Raw genomic sequence first — 18871 nt, 5'->3', positions numbered from 1 at the left:
AAAACTGTAATCAAGAGAATTCGACAATCAATAGGTCAATTTACAAAATTTTTAAAGTTTTCTATCTCGTAAAAATCGATGCTAACAAAAAAATGGAAATCCCGTTTACACTCTATTGAAAATCTCGAAGGGTGATCGCGTAAAACCTAGCAGAAACGCTAAGATAGAAAATACCTCTCGTAAAACGAAGAAAAAAATCGAAGATGGATGATTTATTGCCTTTTGCTGTATATGTTTGTCAAATTTTTAAAACTAGTGGTAAAATATTTCCATTTTCATTCATAAAGTTGTGGTAGCACCTGAAACTATTCTTAGCTTACCGCACACGCGACGGCCGTAAAAGTGTTTATGTTTTCGAAAAACTAGACAAGCGCATCGCCATAAGTACAATGAGGAGACTCGACCCGAGCAACACAGTAGCCATTTTTTGCCTTCTATAAAAGTTATACGACAGCCCATCGTGGCAATCCGAGTTGCGGCTTTAAGGCTTTCGAAGAAACAGATTGTACGAGTTATGATTTACGAAGCACGATCATTTCGAGCCTGATCATAATTTCTCCTTCGAGAAAACAGCATTTTTTCCTTCGGTTTATTCGATTTAAAATTCTATTTTATTGTTGCATTATCAATCAAAAAGACTTATCAATCAATCATTGGACTTAATATGTGTGAAATTAAACTCAAGATGCAAGATGTAAGTATTTGCGCACCGTGATGAATAATACGGCTCTATGGTTGGCACTATTCAAGACTATGACGCAAGCCTTAATAACTTATAAAATACTAGTTCAAGGTAACTGTCGACGAGAATGAAGTTTCAGTTCATGACTACGCATGCAACGCACAAGATGTCATATCTTCTATTTTAAATGAGCGATTTTGTGCTCTGTTTAACATAAAGTAGATACCTCGCATATTTAATATGTGAAAGGTAGAATTGGTTATTAGATATCAGTGAAATAAGAATAAAATTCAGTAAGTATGTATTTTCAAAAAAATTAATAAAAATTACTTTTATTAATTTTATCAAAACATGAATAATGGCTCTTTTAATGTAATTGACAAAACTGAGTAAATTTTGTATTTTCCTAATTATCTTGCTTTTGAAATAATTATAATTTGAGATAATATTGACGAAAATAGCTATATTTGAAATAATTTATAAATGATCAATATATGATAGAAATATGTAATTCTTTTTAATTTTTTAACATTAAGAAAAATTAATCAATAATTATCAAAATACTGTACATTAATATATGTAATTTTTTAAATATTTTAGAGATAATTTTAGAGATAATTTTAGAATTCAAAACAAAAGAATATTAAAATATTGCTTTTAAAATAATTAAATCACAAAAATTATATTAGTTATAAATAACAATTTTATATTGGCATTCTTTTCAATAATAAACGTTTCATTAAAGATATAATATTTTATAATTTGTGTTATTTCGCAGAACTAATATTCAAGAATTAAAATGAATGTATCACAAAAAATGAATGAAATGATCATGAAACAGTTTTTTAAAATGGTACTTCGGAAAGAACTTTGTGATGAAACGATTAACGTGCTTCATGTAAAGACTAATTCCAACTTTGAAAAGGGAATCAACTTTCTTAGTGATTTCTTCAAAGTGCGAATTACGTATACTATTCTATCCAAAATTGACAAGAAAATTGCGATACAAATCGCTGATATCGTCGTGAAATCGGAGCCTATAGGCGGCATACAATTGACAATGGTCCACGAACAGGGCATGTTTATACGCGAATTAAAAATGCTGGAAGAAGCTTTGCCAAAGATCGAGAAGCTTGTGCACAAGCAATTAGGACCAAAATTGTGGATCTTCAGAATTCAGAATTCTTGTTATGGAGAACTTGTCAGAAAGAGGATTCGTTATGAAAGATCGACAAAAAGGATTATCGATAGAACAGTGCCTTCTCGTGATCGAGCAATTAGCCAAACTGCACGCAGGCTCTGTAGCCTTACACGAAAAGGTAAATGCAAACTAAACTACTGCATCTAATTATGGAATAATTTTATCTTAAGACTTGAAAAACATAAAATATTTAAAGAATCAAATTATTTACACACAAAGACTTCTAGTCTTTGAGTCTAGTCTCATTGATAAAAAATTTTACTCTGTTATCTATAATAACAAAATTTAAAAAATATAAACAGATATAAAAATATAGAAAACAATGCATATATTTTTAATAAACTATTTTATATATCATTTTGTATGTCAGTTTGTATTGAAAATTTATTCTATAAACAATTTTATTAGAGTGAAATTATTATAATTGTAATCTGTTTTATTTAACACATAAAGAAATTAAAATAAGAAGATCAATATTATAAGTATTTAGATAATTGAGGCTTAAACTTAAACAATGTACTTTAAGGAACCCAAGTTGGTCGAGTCGTTCAAAAGCGGCGGGATTCTGTCTGTGAATTGTCCAACGAGTTTTATGCGAATGTCGGAAGTGTCTCTGTTGAATGTGAGTAAAGCAATTCGAGATTGGACCGATCAAAAGTACGCACACATCGCGACTAAATTAGATAAACTGGCAAAGACGTTTAGAATTAGATGTGCCGATATTTACGAATACGAATCTAACGAATTCTGTGTTTTAAATCATGGTGATTGTTGGGTTAACAATATAATGTTCAAAGAAAGTGATAATGGAAAACTCAACGATATTCTAATGGTAATGTTCCTCATCAAAAATAAGTTTTAATTATTTTGTTGAAAGTATATTCAAAATTAAATAATCATTCATATATATGCAGGATAAATTTCGCTTTTTATTGTAATTTATCAAGTTTTTAATTTGCATGGAATATTTAGATAGGAATCAATTTTCTGAACAAATATTTGCAGGTGGACTATCAAATGTCTGTTTATTCATCTCCAGCTATTGATTTGCACTATTTTTTGAACATTTGCCCGCAAATAGAGCTAAAATTCGAGAGTGATGATTTTTTATTGAATTCATACTTGAAAACCTTGACGAATACAATGATTTCGTTAGACTGTGCTACGAAAGCACTTACGATGGAAAAATTAAAAGCAGCCCTACATGAAAAACGAATATATGCTGTGTTTGCAGGTATTATACTTAGCTTGAGAATGATGGCCGATTCAAAAGAAACTGAAGATTTCGCGGACGTGTTGGAGAAGTTGCAGGGAGAAACAAAGATGGACGTATTTAAGAATGCAGACACTGTGATGTTAGCCCAAAAAATGATTCCTATTATGGATCAAAGAGGCTATTTTGATTAAAAATAATACATTTAGTAATTGTTAATGTAATTTTATATTATTATTAATATGCATAGTTATCTGCAAACAAATACTAAATAGCATGCATATAGTAAGAAAAATTTAAATTATATACATATTTATATACATATTATATAAGTTAATTATATATTATATACATTCTTTTCTAATGATTTTATTAAAAGATATTCCGGCGATATATTTATTCCCTCTGTTGTCTAAATATTAATTAATTTGTGTATTATTTTAAACTGTGATTTGCATAATATTTTAAAAATTGAATAAAAAACATATAAATTATATTTTATATGCAAAGTGTTTGCACAGCGAAAAGTCAAGATGTTACGTAAATACGACAAGCAAGGATAATGTTTCAAAAGACTTTCGTCAAAATTAACAAAGAGTAGAATAGCATTCGCAACATTTCAATAGTAATTGATTTATTGTAAGGCAGTAAAACATTTGTCCGAAAAATTCCGAAAAATGTCTTTGGGAACCTTCCTTCATTATGAACAGAAATATTGTTGTGGCAGGTCTGAAAGTGACCTGGTTGGACATAAAACTATTTGGATGCTCTTGTTTTTTTTCACACAAAAAAAATCTTTGATCTTTCTTGCATTCGAGATGAGGAAATCGTTCAATTTCTTCTTCTGTCTTTTTTTTCTTCTATTTTGTCCAAGCGCGTTCCTATTTGAGAATAAGAAATTTATTCGTTCTCGTTAACGAACTTAAACATTCCGTAAATCACCGTTGAAAAGAACAAAATCGAACAATTCAGTAGCTGATCTTTGGTAGTCCGCACGAGATACGAAAGAAGGAGAGAAAGGGGCTAAGGACGCACAGTAAGAGAATAATAGTAACGTTAGGTATACTCATAAAGTATCCGGGTTATTCGGATCAACCAATTTCGGTAGCAAAGTTGAAAAGGTCTCATCTCGGTTAGCTAGTTCGGTTAAAGAGACAGCCGAGCCCTCTTCACAGCACGCTTAAATGCTGTTGTTTTGTAGATAAATGAAAAGAATGGCAGGCAAGCTGATAGATAAAAATTTGGAAATTTTCCAGTTATAAATTAAACATAAGTGCTTTTAATTCAAGTTTATTCGTTTTTTGACATGTTTGTTGATTAAAATTTCTTCTATAAATATATTTACTTGTTTTATTGCAAATTTCCTTGTTTCTCAAACATTACATTCAACTAAAAATAGTTATTTATATAAATAACAATTTTATAAATTTATAAGCGTGCAATGTAAAGATGTGTCCAGAATCTTTTTCTTTTCTATAAATATATTTGTATAGAAATTTTAATTTCAGAATAAAAATTTTTACATTTCTGTCGTAAAGATTAAGAAAAATTTTAAGAATTTTAAAAGTATGGTGCAAAGCAATTATTGAGTCTCGCACGTTAAAATATAACTCTTATTTTGGGTTATTATTGGTAATTATTGTGATGTGTAATATTCTTAGAAAAAGAAAGAGAAGATATCGATATAAATATATTTATATATTATATACAATATATATGTGTATATGAAATCTAAACAAGTGTGGGATGATATCGTGATCGATTCGAAAAAACGGACGAAGCCGCGTCAAATTCACAAGAGTTTACGAACTAATCCGTCGATTTTTCAGGTCCTATACATTAATACTACTCGCCCGACGAATCCGTCAATGTCTACCATCCTGAATAATGCCTTTTCTCGTGATGTCCTGGAAGAAATAACGACAAGATTAGTGGCGGCTTCCGTGGCTTATAAGAAGCAATTGATAAATTTCAAACTCTGGAATTTTTTTTCACGAAAAGATAGGATTATGCGAGAAGATAAATGCAGTTTTTTGATCGACGCGAAGGGGTGAATGCTCTTTAGTAGTAAAAAGTGGTACTGTTGAAATGACAAAAGATTTTTCGGAATAATATAAAAAATATTTTAAGAAGAGAAGGATATTAAAGAAGAAAGAGATTTGAAAGCTTTGCAATTTGTCTTGTTATGTGCGACGAAATTTCTTGTACGTGTATACATTTATAATTTTTCAAATTTTTTTCTTGATTATATTCTTCCTGAGTTTTCTAAAGAAATGTAAAAAGTCGAAACTCTTTACTCTTATCTTCAACTTTTTTTCACAATTATAGATTCTAAAGAATTTTGAGGTAGATTTGATTTATATAAAAACGATGAGCTCTCTCTCTCTCTCTTCTATGCTTTGTATTTTAAATAGATAGTAAAGGAACAACTTCCCACTTAGAAAGAGAGAAGTTAAGAGAGAAGTTTTCAACAAACTATAGATAAAATAGTTTCAAAAGAGAGTAATTTGATTGTTTAAAATATCAAATATGTTAGTTTGAAAATTGAAATTAAAAATAAAAGAAAAATTGTAATTTTGTTATTTGAAGAAATTTCCACGTAATATATAAAATTACAAAATTAAATTGTAATATTTGTGATATACTAAATTAAAAATTTTATTATCAAAATATCAAACATTTTTATAATATTTTACAAAAACATAACTAAAGTAATTTTTTATTTTTATAAAATTATAAACGCTTTTGTGCGAGAATAAAAGTTATTATCTATATATTTATAGAGAAAATTTATCTATAAATCTAGCAAAATAGATAAATTAAATGCGTATGCATACAATAATTTTTTGACAAATTTTCAGCAAAATTAAATTTATGATATACACATACAGCGAATATAACATACACGTACATGCATAATGCAATAGCGTAATCTCTCAAGATAAAAAACTTTGTTATTTTACTCTTTCTCTTTTAAAATAAATAAATATATTTATAAACATATGAAGGAAATAACATGTCAACATACTTTTCAAGTATAAAAATGAGAAACGATTAAGCGATGGACAGTACAGATGTTTCCCTCTTCTTATAATATCTCAAATACATGAAAATTAATCTCATCATCCCAAACAAGATTAGCTATTTGATATTGAATCAAAGCACTCTCATTTCGAGGGTAGTCGGTAGGTTCTGTAGAAGCGAAGGAACATACTTATCGGTATTATTCACGCCAGTTCTGGGTCTCATACGGGTGCATTTACGCCGTCGGCGCGCAATTTCGACGTGCGATGTGTAAATACGGACATGTCATTGGACAACAATATACCCGTGGGACTCGGATCATCATTGCGGTATCAACGACCACACCGTTCACTCCGCGAGGCCTTTTTCGACGCTATTCCATGGCCGTGCGACGAGTAAATTATTGCTAAATGGTAGACCGGCGGATGTCAAGATGCGGGCTCAATTCGGGTGGTCGTGGGATCTGTTCACAAAAATTAAATACGGAATAAAAATGTAACATTATTTTATGTGGAAACAGAGAGAGAGAGAGTCCAAAATAATTGCATATCACTACCACTTATAATAATTTGTATATCACACACATCAACGCAGAAACATATGATTTATAAACATACGAATGGCAAATATATATATTTTTCCTAAAAGATATCAATATCCAAGCATTTTCTAAGAGATGAGAATCCTTCAAAAATTCGTATTAAATATAAAATGTAATATTTGTGCGAAACTCTTCTTTATCTCGTATAAATCGCGTGTTCTTGTTACTCACACACTAACAATAAGTAAGAGAAATCCTATTTTCATCTATTTAACATTGTATATAATATTTTTAAAAAATTAAGACCATTGCCATTAAAGAATCAATGAACCAAAAATACAGATAATATAATAATGATGATGATGTTGAGGTTGATGTTTTGGATTCTTTCAATTATTGTTACATTAAAAAGTAACCGAATCGCTTCATTAAAATAGAAAATCGAAAGAGAGAAACATAATTTGGAAAGATCGTTAGAAATCTAGCGTCAAGATTTTAATTAATAAACATAGAAAATTTTTTTAAATTAAGTTTAATCGAAATAATGTTAAAATAAAATAACCAATGTGTATTATTAATTAATTACAGTTACACAGTACACAGTACACAGTTTTGAATCGCTCAACAGTTTTTTGTACAAAACAAATTTTCACAAAAAACAAAGTATATCACTCGATATTCATCAAAAGCAAATATATAAATTTAAATACATCATATCTCTTATAAACTTAGAAATAAATAAAATAGCGTTTTATTTAATATAATAAAATATGTTAAAGTTTTTGCAATATTTTTCGTCGACAGCTATTTAGTTTTAAATACAGAAGCAAATAGATATTTATATATAAATAATTATATATAAATAATTGCGAATTATGAACTTATTATATTACATTAGGTACGCGTTAAATAAAATATCACAATTTTGAAAAAAAGAAATAATTATATAAATAAATAAGTTAATAAATATATGAAAAGAAGAAATAATTATATAAATAAATAAGTTAATAAATACAAAATAATTCGAAAGATTATATAACTTTTATGCTTGTGATGCATTTTCATTTTACACATTTTTTGAAAGAATTCGCGTAGTGCTTGACCTCTTTCGAAACGCATCGCACTTATTATCAGATTTACGTTCGCGATTATGATTCTGTGTGAATGAGAGAAGCCAAACGTGATTACGATCGACTAGTGATACCGGCAGGGGTGTGAATACCGTTGTCGCGTAATAAAGCGAAAGCGCTGGATTCATGTCGAGTGACACGTGGCGAATTGTGCTCGGGTACAAACTGATATCATTGTATCACTACATGCCACGTGACTGCCACTTAATAAATGTACATTATATCTCTGTCAGTCGATGCAACGGTCCTTGTCCCGAAATTCTCGATCGATATCTAGAAATGCTTTCCCGAAGGGTGACCATCGGATCATTGGTTGCTCCTTGTGATGAGATCAGTGATTCTGAATGAAAGTCGGAAGAACGGAAGTTAACGAATATACAATTAAATCGAGTCCTCATATATTGTACAATATTAAATAAATTTATCAATAAATTTATATTACAGGATAAGACATAAAATACAAAATAAATTTATTAATTTGTTAACATTGCAAAGAAAAATTGAGAATACAAATTATTGGGAAAAAACATATGAGTAAACATTTAATAATATATTAAGGAAACTTTTACAATTCTAAGATTATTTTTGATAAATAAAAAAATTAATTTCAAATAGTTTATTATTATATATTATAATTTATTAAAAACACAATAAATCGAGATATTACGTTCATCATATACACAATTTATATGTTTATTTTAATTAATATCTTGTTATATATATAATAACATTGAAAATCGAGAGAAAGTTCTACTATGATTCGGAAAAATTAATTTGTATTCGATTTCGCATTTTACTAAATTGTAATTGTTTACATAAAATTTTAATACTTTCATATTTTATACGTATAATTTAGATTTTTTTTCGGAACATTTTATTTATCATACATCACGCGAGAGAAATGCTTCAGATACACATCCCGCGACAGAAATTCTTTTTAAACAAGGTTCTTGAAATAAAAATGGTTACGAGTAACACGAAGTCAACAAACTAGTAAACTAAAGTGAATCAACATCCTCGAGTTGGGAAACAGGACACCGTGGTCCGCGCGCTGTACGTGCACCGTGGGGGTGTCAATTTGTTCGACCGAGTCCAACTCGACCCTGTTTGTTTCCAGGAGAGCTTTATTTGCAGCACGCAAGAACCACGTCCGACGGCCGTGGGCCGTCGAGGGGCCGACGCGGCGGCCAGGGGAAGCGGAAAAGTGGACGCGCCTCGCGTTATAACGACCTCCTGATGCCAGCTTCTTGTTTCAGCAATGGGAAAAAAGGACAGTAACGAGGTGAAGCAACCGGCTAGCGAAACAGCCGGTTTACAAAGCCGAGAAAACAAGGCAGCCCCGCAGTGCGCGGCTTTTGCGCCTCGCTGCGAAAATAAGCGCCTGAATTTGTTTTAGAATCCGGCTACAACGAGAGAGATGCTCGCGAGAGAAATGTGAGAAATTAATGGCAAATATATATAGTTGGTAAAACATTATTTTTATCAAATTAACGTATGCCAATCTCTTTTATATCTTTAAATTTCATCGTGAAAATAATCAGTTTGCTATCAATTCAAACGCATAATTAAAAAATGTAACGCTGCGAGAGAAAAAAGTGCATACTCTTAAAGGTACATATTATTGAAAAGTACTAACAGTACGAGCTAATTATATATTTTCTCTTTTCATTTTTTTATATACATTTTTTATTTTATAATTGTAATATAAATATTATCATTATATTATTTTGTAAAATAAAAAATCAATTCTATGTTAAATAATAATAAATATTAAATAAATAAATATTATTATTATATTATTTTGTAAAATAAAAAATCAATTCTATATTAAATAATAATAAATATTAAATAAATAAATATTATTAAATATTAAATAAATATTATTATTATATTATTTTGTAAAATAAAAAAATCAATTCTATATTCTTTTTTGCATTTGCAACATAAGAAAGAATCAAAATCTTGTTGCTATAATTATTATTATTTCGAAACAAAAAGAGTATGTGGAAAATTATCTAATTAAATGAAAACTGCGTCCATTGGCGATCGGTTTCAAGAAATGATAATGGTATACAATAAAAGACGATATCGGGCATGAAGTCGTAACTGTTTCGGAAGCCGCAAAGAGACAAATCATTTACTGCAGTAGAAGAAAGATCGGAACGGAAAGGGAATGGGACAGAGAGGACAGGGGTGGCAAAGCACGTGCGTCATGTTACGCATGTATCGAATGCAATCGGGATACGCAGCCCCCCAACAACAAGGGCGAGAACACGCCGCGTGTACAAAATGCGACATCCGGACCGGTCAATTCCCAAGCTCCACCATAATCGACACGTAACCCACTCGTCCCCCCCGTAGCGCGTGTGTACCACTCGTTTGTTTTAAAGCTGGCGCCAGACTATGCGCATATTCAAGATTTGCGAATCGTGTTTTGCAATTTGGAATAATGCAAAAAATTTAACATCTTGTTTGCGTATAAATCTTTTACATTACTTGCGATTCGTAATTTTAATGGCAAAAATGCAATTATATAAAAACATATATGTAAAATTCGTCATCTTAATTTATATTATAATTTATTATAATGTTTGAACAAGCATTTTTGTATATGTGCTTTTGGTTACTTTTTTGGCTCGCGTATATAAAACTTTTCTTCATGGTTGTCATTTAACTTTGTTATTTTTTTCGTTATTTTATTTTCTATTAATGAGCTATCGCGCGTACTTCCCAAAATGATAAAAATAAACACATCGGTAATAATTCAATATTTTAAGATATAAAAATAAAAGAATGAATGAAATCTCTCAATCGACTAATAATAGTATTTGAAATGTTAAGAAGTGAGTGAATATTAATGATATGCATGAAAGTGAATATTTCAATATCAATGACAAAAATTTTGTTCTATAAAATTAATAATATTGCGTGCGATAAAACCAAATATGTACAAATAAAAATGTTTTCTAAAGTGTTAAAAATTTGTTTAAGATATTTTAATGTTTTTATATAATTGTATTATTTTTATTATACTCGTATCTTATTATTAATTTTATATATTTGTTTCTATCGTGCTCTTTCTATTATTTGAGACATAAATAATAAATTTAGTCAAAAGAATATTTAACAGTCTCTATGGATTTCACATTTATTCCTATTGAATCAACATTCATCTATGTTTTGCCATTATTACAATCAGAGATTAATACATTTGATTCGTTTTTTAAAATTATATTACGACAAATGTATACATTTTTCTTTAGTTTATTTATATTTACATCTTGTTAGGATAATAATCTTTATAAATAATGATATTTAATATATCTTATATATGCATATATATAATATATATGTTCTGGAAATCTTTTGATATAAATGATATAAATGTAATCGATTTGTGAATTTCAAAGTTTCGCAAAATCCCATCGTTCTTGCGGGCGATTTCCAACGGTATTGTTTTCCTCGACGAAAGAATGTGTAGATGCAGAAGGTAGTTCCCTTGGGGATGCGAGAAGCTTTCACCGCTACTGCTGTAACAGCATTGCCGTGACGCGAGACGCGCGTATCGGTAATGTAACCAATCATGAGACGCAGCTCCGTTCGTTCAGAAGGTCTAGTTGCTGTTGGCTGGTAGGTCTGGCTACGGTCTGCACGAGAGAGTTATCCCGAACGGTCGGAGAGTTAGTTTGGACTCGGGTCCGCGCGTAACGAGGAGTTTAATGACATCGTCGACGTCCACGTCAGACACGTGGACGCACCGAGGGGATCGCCGTCTCACTTTTATTTTGATGTGTCTCTGGCTCGCGAGATTCTCCTTTGGACACGCGTCTTCATTGTCGAGAAACTGACTCGTCCTCTCGTCGAGCTTGTCGAGGGAAAATAGTGATGTGAAATAAAATGTATAGAATTTTTTGCAAATGTATAACTTACGAATAAATAGATTCTATATTTATATATTGTATATATATATATATATATATATATATATATATATAATATTGTTTTAATCTCCTTATACTGCCATATTTAGGAGCAAAGTTTGCAAAAGACTTAAATAAAGGAAATGTGGATAAAGCGAAATAATTGCAAATATTCTTAAATTATATAATTATATAATTTTATGTAGAGCAACGCACAATACGAATTAAAAAATAAATGCATTATTATAGATATCTTTTTTACTCGGTACAAAAATAAATAATATAAAAAAACTATGCATGATATAAAAAATGAATAATATAAAATAATATAAAAAATCTATGCATTAAAAATCTGAATAATATAAAAAATCTGTACATTAAAATAAAACACGATGCTACTTAAAAAATTATAATAAGATTTTATATATTTACATTTTTATTTATTTTTTATTTATTTATTTTTTTTAGTTAAAATCTTTCTCGAAGCCGTGGATTGCTCGCACGATGACGCAGAGTAGACACGGAGGACAAGTTCCGATTACACGTGCAAACTATGCCGAGATCGGTGGCACGTGGCAGCCCGGTATCCCGCGGCTAAAACAGTAAAGAGATGGACGAAGGGCCACGCGGCTTTCACTACAGTTGCAAATACGCGTATGGAACACGCAGGGAGGATGCGAGCCAATGATGCGTGCTCCTTCGAATTGTTACCGTCCACGAGGACCCTGTTATTTTTGCATTAAAATCGCCCCCGCGGAACCCCTCGGACGTACCTTCTTTTTTCCACGCTCGGACGAGCGAGACGTAATCATGTTAATTGTCCTGGTAAAGCGGGTCAAGTTAGATGGAGAGATTGCGTATATCGAGAAACAATATAAATATATCTTTATTTCGAATATTTCAAAATATATGTAATTTTCATTCCTTCATTTGTATGTAACGTTTTACGCGTTACACTGTGTGTTTTTTACAGCTTCCTGAAAACAGTATTAGTCGTGTTCCACTAAAATAGTAAAGCGTGGGTTTACTTTATGAGCTTTAAATTTTAAGATCGGTTAATGGAGTTTTAAAAGCTGTTTCCAGTTACATTTGTAGTTTAAAGGACGCGTGAAATGAGTTTTTTATGAGGAATATAACGATTACTCGCTGTAAGCGTAATCTATATAATATTTTTATCCACCTTATTTTTCCTGCGTGACAATTTTATTTTATTATAATATTAATTGAAAGCTTATAGATAAAGATAATAAAAAAAAGATTAATTCTCTTATATGTAAGTATCATAAAAGTATAATATATAAGAATAAATAAACCTCTGATAAATTTATATCTAGATGCGTGCAGGCGTTTCTAGTTTGCCAAATCTTGAGAATAGCGTTCATTTTTTAATTCTTGGGATCACGAGACGGATAGGTATTAAGTTTAACGATCAGTGGGCCAAGTGCCACAATGTGTTAATCTCTAGACATTTACGACTTATTTTTCACAAAATCTCGATTCGTTTACGAGCCAGGCTTTGGACACTCCTCTAATTCCAATAAATCATCGATATAACCGATCGCGGTGCTCTCGTTATTTCTCGCACGACAGGAAATCGATCGTAAAATTTGATCCGTCAGTCATATAAGCGCAAACCTGCTGGAAAGATGGAAAGTAGAGAACCGAATCGTCACGAAACCGGTGTGATTGCGCACCTGTAATCTTGCATTCAAAAGAATCATCTCCTAGTCGTCTTCTGAGGCACAAAGACTAGTGCTCCGAATTGAATTGAAGCAAAATATACAACCCACATTTTCATCAGTCATTTAGCGATATACATCGTAATCGCCGGATTTTAAATTTTCGCTTAACATAATAAAATGATTCACACATACGATGTCAACAAATCATAGAATTACAATTATTGCTAAGGATATAATAAATATTATAATAAAATAAAGTTGTCATGCAGAAAGAACAAGACGAAAATATCTTATAAATCATGCTTACAGAAAGTAATCGTTACATTCCATAAAATACTCATTTCACGCATCCTTTAAACCACGAATATAATTCGAAACAGCTTTTAAAACTCGATTAACCGATTTTAAAATTTATAGTCCATAAAGTAAACCCTTGTTACTATTTTAGTAGAACTCGACTAATGCTCGACTGCATAAAACAGTGCATATGATAATACTCAATGTAAATTTATTGATTCGCGATTCATAAGTAGCAATGTATCTGCAAAAAATATTTCATCAGTACTCCTCATTATATCGAACAGATCAAACATGTGTTCAAGTAGCCTTAAATAGATAAATAATCTCAGTATAGAATATAATCTGCAAATCTCTTGTTAAATAATTTGATTACTTTATACTGCTTTAACATTTATTTGTGCAATAATAAACTATGATCTTATGCTAGAATTAAGAACGTGAAAAATTCTACTAACATTATTTATATATTATATTGTATAAAAATTAATTATTATTAATTGGGGATTAAAACAAAAAATCAAATTTATATTTTATATACATATATGAGAGAGCATGAAAACAATATGATAATTTGATATAATATGAAAGAAGCTCAATATCGTTTTAAATATGAATTTAATTATTAAATGTTTTTAGAATCGATATCCTGTATATATCGCTTAAAGAATTTCCATGTGCTCTCTCATATCACGACAGGCTCGGATTCATTCGTAGTCACGCCCGGTCACAGCTCGTCGAAAACGATATTCGGCTCTGGAAAAACGGTCGTGCATCAAGAACTCGTTAAGCCTCCGGATCTCTTTCTCTCTCCTTCTATGTCGACTAGATTGTCATGCGGGGAGACAGAGGGTGGACAGGTGCGAAAAGCGCGTTTGTTAAAAATCACTCGAAAGGCGGCCAGTTTTGCGTCCCATGGTGGAGCGTGCGCGCGCGCGCGTCGCCATTCTTTCGACTCCCTGTGGGTGTATTTCTCTCTCTTCTTCATCTCCTTGGTTTTGTGCTTGGACGCGCGCCAAGAAACATGCGCTGTAGGATGCAGGTATATAAAAGCGGTCGCTTATTGTTCTCTCGTGTATTTTAGGATCGGTTGCAGTTTTAATCGATATGGTTGAAAAGTCGGATATCGTTTTGCTAAATTTACAAGTTATCCCTAAAAAGCTATAGATTTTACATATTTTTCAATTTTTAATACAATATTACAAAACTAAGGAATTGTTAGTTGAATCTTTTGTGAAAAGCACAAATTATTTTGTACACCTTTCTCATGCTATTATATTCAATAATTCTTGAAAATGCACTTATAAAATTAATTAAATTTTTCTTCTTTATTTACACATGTTAAACATATTTATAGTAAACAGGCAGAGATAAATTCGAGATAGAAATAAATAATTATACAAAATAATTGACGTCAGTAGTTTTTAGGCAAATAATATTATAATATTATTTTGATGTTAAAAGATTGATTTGGAATGAATTCTTTTATACATGTTAAATGTAACACATAGTGGTAAACATATATAGAAAAACACTTAGAAATATGTATGGATGAAAGTCACTTTGAAAGTTACTTTCTTATCAATTTTTATTCTTCTTTATACTCACAATCCGTAAAAACATGGTAGAAAGGTAGAAACGATGCTCGCCGATAACATTTGGAGTATCTCATTAGGAAACGATAAAAAATGCGGACATCCCGTGCCGACAAAAGCTGTGGGGTGGGAAACGTAAAAGTTGGACGCGTCACCCCTCTTCGGGTCAATTACGGCGCGAGACAGACCTCCCGTCTCGGGGATCATTATCGCGAAATTGTGCGTATCGCGTGCGCCACCACCGTGCCACCAATGCAACCCCGTGCAAGCGCGGAATTGGATTTTGAGATGCGAAAATACGAGTCCGCGGGGGGGACCTGGTTATCCGAGGGGGAGACGAACGATGGATTCACGTGGTGAGACATCTGTCGGACAACTTAACAACCGTCCACCTCTCTCACCCCAACCCTCTATCCTTTCTATATATGTATATTGTAACACTGCAGAGAGCGATACATCCCTGAGACGCCCCGCCGTTTCTTTTCGCAGTTACATGCATCTCTTTCTCTCTCTTTCCTTCTCGCCTCTTTTTTTCCCTCGTTTGACAAACAGACAACACAATGCAAGGGCTGCGAGGCCGGTCACGTGCGCCAAGAATTGTCATATTCATCGTGTGTAATTGTTAAGTAGAGCGATTATCACATTTTTCTCGCACGATTAACCGACGAATCATTTCCAATTTTGCGATATGTTTTCTCATTTAATCGCGCCAATCGCAAAAATTTGCAACTGTTCGAAAAAATGCATGATAAATTCCATATAGATTTTATAATAAGCGGCACCTTGCGCGTGCGCTCGCGCGCGCACGCTTTCGCATACAAGTGTGCATCCGATGTATTATTTGTGCGGACGATGCAACGGACTGTCTCTGTGTGGACACACCGTACGTCCACACGATTTCATTCGGTGCTCTATTTAGCGCTTGTTAGCGGCGACAATGCCATGCAGCTGATCCCCTTAACGAGGCCGAGGCTCGCATTGTGCGAGGGTGTAAAGCTCCGCGCGTGGCCTGTGCGCAGCATAAGCATGCGATGGAGACGTGGACAAACGAGTGGACCGTTAACCCATTATATGTTCGTAATAAAACTGCAAATAAATTCAGGTAAGAGAGTAAATGCGATCGCCTCTCACCTGAAAAGCTTCACCTTCATCTCGATAATCTATTTTCGCGTGCATTTATATATGTGTGTGTATGTGCGTGCGCGTGTACGTATATATTTCTCATTTATTGATACAAATTTATATCAATTTAATACATTTTATTACACTTTACAAATTTATATCAATTTAATATATTTTATTACACTTTACAAATTTATATCAATCTAATACATTTTACAACACATAAGATATAATTTATACGCCTTAAATTGACTAATCTATTATTTATTTTATTATAGCTGGATTCACTAGGATGCAATATATAACAATTTAAACTTTTATTTATAATGGAAGTATCATAAATATATTTTGCAAATATATATTGCTATTATTTTGCGAAAAGAAATTTTTTAAACTATATAATTACATAACACAAGTATATTTTTACAGTTTGGAATAGTTTATTTTTTGTTATAAAGTTATAAGAAAAAAAATCGTAGAATATAATTATATGAATATATTATAATATGCAAACTGTTTACAAAAAATATCATGCTTATAAATACTATAATATATACATTTCCGTTGGCTTAAAATCAGACTGGATTGAATTCATATGGCAATTAGTCGGGAAAAATGTACGTCCGGTGAAATAAAAAGAAACTTAGTCGCTTTAAATTCCAGATGTTAAAATTAACTTGTATAAACTAATTAGCTATCGTTTCGTATATTTATATCGTAACATGTTTGCTCTAAAAGCCAACCATACTTTTTTAATCTTTTTATCTGCTGTCTTTCTTTGTTCTTTCGTACGTTTCAAGAAACACCTCTCCAAGGATAACATAAAATCAGCCACTTTGTGCTCACAAAATGCATGTAATTAATAAGCATAATTTATAATAAAATCAAAGAATAGTTACATTATAAATTTTACCAATAGTCACACAACTAAATAATATTTCGATTTAAATATTTAACACATGAATATTAGAAATATTTAACACATGAATATTAGAAAAAAAGCAAATTATAAAAAAAATAGTTATGTCAATGAAAAAAGTTAAGATTAATTTTACAAAATCATAAACAAATGACTTTTGTTGTACTACTTACCAAAGCTATCTATTTATTAATTGTTAATCAAAATTAATTTTTATCATATTTTAAATCATGATAAACTTTTTAACATTTTTTGATTCTTGGAAAGTTTGTTAATTTTAGATATTTTGTTTATTTTATTTAATGGAAAAAAATAGCCCTACTTGTATAAATTATATATTCAAAAAAATTGTTATTGATAAGAGTCGAAGAAAACTGATGATTTTATCTTTATAAGAACAATCTTCCTCCCCTCTCCCCTTCCCGATGTATGTTGAGCCCGAAAAATCTACAAATGCAGTACATCTTTTACAAATGCTATTCCTGAAACAGACCTCTCATTTTCTACGCAAGGTGGGCCATGTCGTCTTCGTCATGACGACACGGTCGTAGATCTGAAGGATTTGTCCCGGCGACGAAATGTAAAACGCATTCGAAACACGCGTGTTATATATTGGTTCCGGTCTAACAAGGGAGTTTCATCTTATGCGAACAGGTTTAAAAAAAGTTAAGAGGTAAATTGTCGGAGAGCGAGAGTCGTTCTCCTTGGTAACTTTGGTTATGCACTTCATTTTCGATAATTATATATTTTATTTTCATATCAATTAAATATATCTATTATTAATTAATATTTACAATATATATTTACATAAAATATATTTTATAAAAAATATTCCAGGTTACAGAGAATAAAATAAACTATAATTATAATTATAATTATTATCTTTAGAGTATAATCTAGGGTGGTTATAGTTTTGTTATAGTAACATTGGGTTGTAATAACATTATTAGGTTTGTAAGCATTAATGCTAGTAATAAAGCAATATAGGATTAGATTCTCTGAAATTATAATTTAGAGACTGAGAAATGTGACGAATAGGAGCCACATAGAGAGTACCTCCTATAATATTAATATTATAACTATAAAATTAATAAAAGTTACTGTTTTATATTCAGGTTTTTGTTTAGAAAATAGAACAATACTTATATATAAAAGAGTACTTTAAATAAAAGATTTGAAGAATAAAACATTTAAGAGAGAAAGAGAAGGAGAGATCTGTCTATTAAGGAGAGATCGAGTCTATTAAGATAGGTTGTGTGAAAGATAATAAGATTTAAAAGACTGACATTAAGAATGACGTGAAAGTTATGGAATCTGTCATAATTAATATTCATCATAAAAAAACACAGTCACAAAAAACCCATTTTAGTGATTTACTTTGATCCGCATTTAAAAATTATGATACAAGAGTACATAAAAAAGATATTGAGCTTTATATGTAATCGTGTGCGGAAGTGAGTTATACTTTTATTTAAAGCATTTAAAATATATCATGAAAATATATATGTATATCGAGTAAAATTTCAAAATTGCAACTTGAAAAGA

General features: G+C 31.0%; 1 protein-coding gene across 1 annotated transcript; it reads left to right on the top strand.

Annotated features, from left to right (window-relative positions):
* The first annotated feature begins 724 nt into the window (after positions 1-724).
* On the top strand, positions 725-4314 carry LOC145971564 (uncharacterized). Its single transcript, XM_083099368.1, is given in 5 exon segments — positions 725-975; positions 1461-1846; positions 1848-2001; positions 2410-2715; positions 2889-4314. Coding segments are annotated over 4 exon segments (1227 nt in total). The 5' UTR covers positions 725-975; positions 1461-1481; the 3' UTR covers positions 3291-4314.
* Positions 4315-18871: the final 14557 nt, after the last annotated feature.

The sequence above is a fragment of the Camponotus vicinus genome, unplaced genomic scaffold (assembly GCF_025532165.1).
Source record: "Camponotus vicinus isolate PSW18456_S1 unplaced genomic scaffold, iyCamVici1.0 SCAF_5, whole genome shotgun sequence".
NCBI lineage: Eukaryota > Metazoa > Arthropoda > Insecta > Hymenoptera > Formicidae > Camponotus > Camponotus vicinus.
The sequence above is the reverse complement of the archived record's forward strand: the minus strand, read 5'-3'. Positions and strand labels throughout refer to the sequence as shown.